Raw genomic sequence first — 5060 nt, 5'->3', positions numbered from 1 at the left:
GACTTCCAGCTCCAGTCCCCCCCTGGCCAGGGGCCCCACAAGTCCCCCACGCCCCCTCCGACCCTCCACCTGGTCCCCGAGCCCGCCGCGCCCCCCGCCCCGCCTCCTCGGACCTTCCAGATGGTGGCCACCCCCTTCCCGGCGCTGCCCCAGCCGAAGGCTCTTCTCGAGAGATTTCACCAGGTAATTGGAGGCAGGGACCGGCCGCCCACCCGCCCCGCTCTCCCTTTCAGTCCCATTGGAGCCCCTGGCACTTCATTGCTTTGTCTTCGCCCCCAGCCCTGGTTCCTGGCCGCCCCCACTCCTAGCGTGTGCCCCCCAGCCACCTGTTGCCCTCCTCAGGTGCCGTCCGGAATCATTCTCCAGAGCAAGGCTGTGGGCGCCCCCGCCGCCCCGCAGACCTCCGCCAGCCTGGGGCCCCTCGGCAGCCCCACCGCCTCCGGGCTGGTCAGCGGGCAGGCCCCATCTGGGACCTCCACCGCCCCCAGCCATGCCCCGGCCCCGGCTCCCGTGGCCACTGCAGGTAGGGGAGAGGTGGCCCACGCTCGAGGGCTGGGGGGGGCCCGAAGGTGGGTGGATGGGGGGCTGGGGGCCGGGGAGGACGGGCTAGGGCAGAGCCCGGGGGGCGTGAGCCCAAGGGGTCGTCCAGACCTCCCAGCACAGGGAAGGTGGAGGAGGAAGGGCGTCTCTCCAGATGTCCCTCCGGGGGCACTCCCTCCAGGGCTGACACAGCCACTGAGGCCAAAGAAGCAGAGAAGTGAGGGGTGCAGGGTCACGTCTTTGGAGGCGCCTTCGCGCCAGTGACCCCTGAGTCCTGTCTGCCCCACCTCGCCCCCAGGCCTCCCTCCTCTGCTTCCCGCCGAGAGCAAAGCCTTTGCCAGCAACCTCCCGACCCTGACTGTGGCCAAGGCCACTGCATCTGGGCCAGGGAAGTCCTCCGGGCTGCAGGTAAGGGGCCGCCAGAGTGGAGGGCTAGGGCCCGAGCAACATCGCCGGGAAACCGGGATGGGGACCGGAGGGGCAGGGGGTGCTGACCGGCAGACAGAGACGAGCAGATGAGACACAGCCTGGCAACGGGTGAGACACCAGGACGGTCTGGGCGGGAGGGGGCACACATGGGAGACCGAGATAGTTGGACAGAGACCCCTCCTGGACACCAAAATGACAGGGTGATGATAGGAGAGATGGCTTGAGTGAGAACCCCGACGGTCACTGGGGACTGGAGCAGGTGAGAGGTTGACTGTAGGAGGAGGGGCTGCATGGGCTCGGGACAGGTGGGGTGAGACCCTAGACGGAGGGGCAGGGCGGGGTGGGCAGTGAGACACTGAGTCAAACAGAGATGGCAGAGATGGAGTGGGGGGAGGCTGGGGGGAGAGCTAGGATAGTGGTACCCAGGCTGGAGGGGCGAGACAGGGAGTGTGCGGGGTCTGGGGGAGACCGAGGCGGAGACCAAGATTCGAAAGAGCTTGAGAGGGAAGACCGGGCATGACCAAGGGAAGTCAAGAGAGAGATTTAGGCAAAATGAGAAGAGTCTGCAAATCAGATGCCGGACAAGGACGAGGGATTCAAGGGCCATTTGGTGGGCAGGGAGGGAGACACCAGGCGGAGGCCGAGAGACCCAGGCCGGATAAGGGGCTGGAGGGGACCCAGGCGGAGGGCGCCGAGGGCTCGAGCCTGCCTGTCACCCTCTCCTCACCGTGTCCAGCCCGGGTCTTCCCCGCAGGTTGAATGTGATGGGCAGAGCGCAGCTGGGACCAGGACCCCATCTCGGGCGACGTCGGCCCCCTCCCATCTTTGTCCCGGGCTGGGGGGTAGAGAGGGTCAGGCGGCCAAGGGAAGGCTCCTCCGTCGCAGTACCTCTCATTGGCCTCTTCCTCCCCACCCCCCCCACCCCCCGACCCTGCAGTATGAGAGCAAGTTGAGCAGCCTGAGGAAACCACCTACCCTTCAGCCCAGCAAAGAAGCCTGGTGAGTTCAGTGCCCGGTCCCCGTGCCTTCCCACCCTGTGCTGTCCCTCCACCTCTCATTAGCCCTGTGGTTTGGGCAGTGCCATTTCCCTGAAGACCCTCAGCTTCCCCCTCTAGAAAGTGGGGTGGGAATAGTAGTGATAAATAGGGTGATGGGTGAGGATTCGGTGAGGTTGTATTAGGAGCATTCATGAGACAGCTAGGCTGCTGGCTTCAAGAGGGAGGGATTTGGCATGGCTTGGTCACCTCTGCACCACCAGCATCTCAAATAGGCCTGGGGGCAGGCAGTGCTTCGTATCAGGGGATGGGTGATGAGCATTTGGGCGGGTGGAAGGATGAATGGGGGCCTGGGCGAATAGATGGATGGATGGTAATCAGACTGGTACGTGGCTGATCCGATGTTTGGGTGGATGGGCGGCCTGCCTGCGTTCTATCCCTCTCTTCTGCCCTCCTTCCACCGAGAGTGTTGGTCGTGTCCTCATACAGTGCCCAGTCCTGTGCTAGATTCTGGAAACACCAGCCAGACCGGGTCCTGCCCCCGTGATGTGCAGGGGTTGCTGGTCTAGAGCACAGGGTACAGCCAAGCGTGTCTGGTGGGACATTATGTCTGGGGTATGATGTACATTCGTACATGTTTATGTGCTGGGCTAGAAAACAGCCCATTGAGAGAACAGGATCTTATCAACCAACCAACCAGGGGCCCAACCTCCCTGCCCGCCTCCCCAAGCCTGCTGCTGGGTCAGAGGCAGAGCGGGGACATGCTGACCCCAGGTGGCAGGAGACGGTATTGCATGGAAGCTGAGTCTCAAGCTCTGGCCTCTGACTCCCAGCACTGCCTCTTCCTCGCTGTAGGTGCTTTGGGTCAGGGACTTCACCTTTGTGGACCCCAGTTTCCTCATCTGTAAAATGGACATAGTGCGCCTACTGCCTTTGGTTGTCCCCAGAGATGCACTGAGGCAGAACAGGCACATTCAGCACCCATTAACACATACTCCCCTAGGGTTCCTTTCCCTGTCCCGTCGTTTTCTGTCTTGTGGCCTGGGGCTCAGGGTCCAGGATCTACAGTCTCCTGGCCTCACCACCAGCTCTGTGTGTGTGTGTGTGTGTGTGTGTGTGTGTGTGTATCCTCCCCAACCCCCAGCTTCCTGGAGCATTTGCACAAACATCAGGGCTCCGTCCTGCACCCTGACTACAAGACGGCCTTCCCCTCCTTTGAGGACGCCCTGCATCGCCTCCTGCCCTACCACGTCTACCAGGGTGCCCTCCCCTCCCCCAACGACTACCACAAAGGTGAGGCCTCCCCTGGGACTCTCCCCACCCTGTCCCCGGCGTGTGGAGGTGGGTGGCGAGGACTGAAGAGGGTGCCGAGGAGCAGATGCTAGTGCAACTCTGCACGCGCCCTTGACTGTGGGTCAGGATGCGCCCAGCTCCGTGCGCATCTGCAGGTCCCTAGGTCCCCAACATCTGGGCTTCCGGACCCCTTCTCTTCCTCCACAGTGGACGAGGAGTTTGAGACGGTCTCCACGCAGCTGCTGAAACGCACCCAGGCCATGCTCAATAAATACCGCCTCCTGCTCTTGGAGGAGTCCCGGGTAGGGTGGCCGTCACCTTTTTCCCCGGGGGACCCTGCCCTTTCCCCTCACCCCCTCTGGGCAAGAAGGAGGGAGGGGGGCTGGGTGGGATCACAAGGACAGTTTGGAATGTGTTCCCATCCATGCCGGTTGCTCGCCTCCCCTCCCCCACCTCACCTCTTCATTTGCCCATTTTCTCTTCTCTCCCCCCCTCAGAGGGTGAGCCCCTCAGCGGAGATGGTAATGATCGACCGAATGTTCATTCAGGAGGAAAAGACCACGCTGGCCTTGGACAAACAGCTGGCCAAGGAGAAGCCTGGTGAGAGGGGAGAGAGGCGCAGTCCCCCACTCCTACCCGCGTAGTGCCCAGTGCCAGAGCCAACGAATTAGACTTGGGGCGGGAGCAGGGTGCGTGGCCTTACTTCACCCCACCACTGGGCGGCGCCCGAGCCCCGCCTTCCTGCCGCGTGCTCCCGGCTCTGAAACCACAGAAAGCAGAGCTCACCTTCCTCCTCCTCCTCCATCACCGAGTGTCCATTTCACCTCCTCGATCCTGGCCTGGATGGAGGGAACATTCTGCCACCCCCAGGGGATAGAAGAGCAGGGGAGCAGAGCCAGGACTGGGGTGAAGCAAGCAAGGTGCCTGGGTTGCAGAAGTGAAGGGGGCGTCCCCTCTCCGGTGCTGACCTGTGCTTGCACACTGGGGGGACTTGGGAATTGGGGAAAGGGTCCTACCTAGCGGTATGTCCTCAGGACTTGATGAGTCAAGGGCTTAGCCCCGGGCCTGGCAGGTAGTAGGCGCTCAGCCCCAGGCCTGGCAGGTAGTAGGCGCTCAGTGTACACCGGCTCCTCTCAGCTCTGCTCTGCAGGCGCCTCGTGCTTTCCCTAACCCCCTGGGTTTTCTTGGCCCCCTTCTCCTGCAGATGAGTATGTGTCTTCCTCGCGCTCTCTCGGCCTCCCCCTCGCCGCCTCTTCCGAGGGACACCGGCTCCCCAGTCACGGCCCATCACCGTCCTCAGCGTCTGGGGCCCCGACCCAACCCCCTCTGCACCTGCCCACCAAGCTGGTGATCCGGCACGGTGGGGCGGGCGGCTCCCCTTCCGTGAGCTGGGCCCGGGCGTCCTCCTCCTCCCTGTCCTCGTCCGCCTTGTCCTCCGCTGCCTCCTCCCTGGACGCCGACGAGGATGGCCCGATGCCCTCCCGTAACCGCCCGCCCATCAAGACCTATGAGGCCCGGAGCCGCATTGGCCTCAAGCTCAAGATCAAACAGGAAGCCGGACTCAGCAAGGTCGTCCACAACACAGCCCTGGACCCGGTGCACCAGACCCCGCCGCCACCCCCCGCCGCCCTCAAGGCGGCCGAGCCCCCGCCCCGGCCCCCGCCGCCGCCCCCTGCCACCGGCCAGATGAACGGCACAGTAGACCACCCGCCGCCGCCGCCGCCGCCGCCGCCGCCGCCGCCGCCGCCGCCGCCGCCGCCGCCGCCGCCGCCCGCGCGGCGCCCGCCCCGCCTGACGCGCCCC

At 64.4% G+C, this 5060-nt stretch overlaps 1 protein-coding gene across 1 annotated transcript in view; it reads left to right on the top strand.

Annotated features, from left to right (window-relative positions):
• BICRA (BRD4 interacting chromatin remodeling complex associated protein) overlaps positions 1-5060 on the top strand; it is a 21070-nt gene that overhangs the window by 15435 nt on the left and 575 nt on the right. The window contains exons 8-15 of the mRNA XM_007458668.1: positions 10-183; positions 343-523; positions 839-948; positions 1907-1968; positions 3109-3257; positions 3465-3559; positions 3755-3857; positions 4462-4995. Of these exons, the coding sequence (XP_007458730.1) occupies positions 10-183; positions 343-523; positions 839-948; positions 1907-1968; positions 3109-3257; positions 3465-3559; positions 3755-3857; positions 4462-4995 (1408 nt within the window). The remainder of the gene's footprint in view (positions 1-9; positions 184-342; positions 524-838; positions 949-1906; positions 1969-3108; positions 3258-3464; positions 3560-3754; positions 3858-4461; positions 4996-5060) is intronic.

The sequence above is a fragment of the Lipotes vexillifer genome, unplaced genomic scaffold, assembly GCF_000442215.2.
Source record: "Lipotes vexillifer unplaced genomic scaffold, Lipotes_vexillifer_v1.1 scaffold371, whole genome shotgun sequence".
Lineage (NCBI taxonomy): Eukaryota > Metazoa > Chordata > Mammalia > Artiodactyla > Lipotidae > Lipotes > Lipotes vexillifer.
The sequence above is the reverse complement of the archived record's forward strand: the minus strand, read 5'-3'. Positions and strand labels throughout refer to the sequence as shown.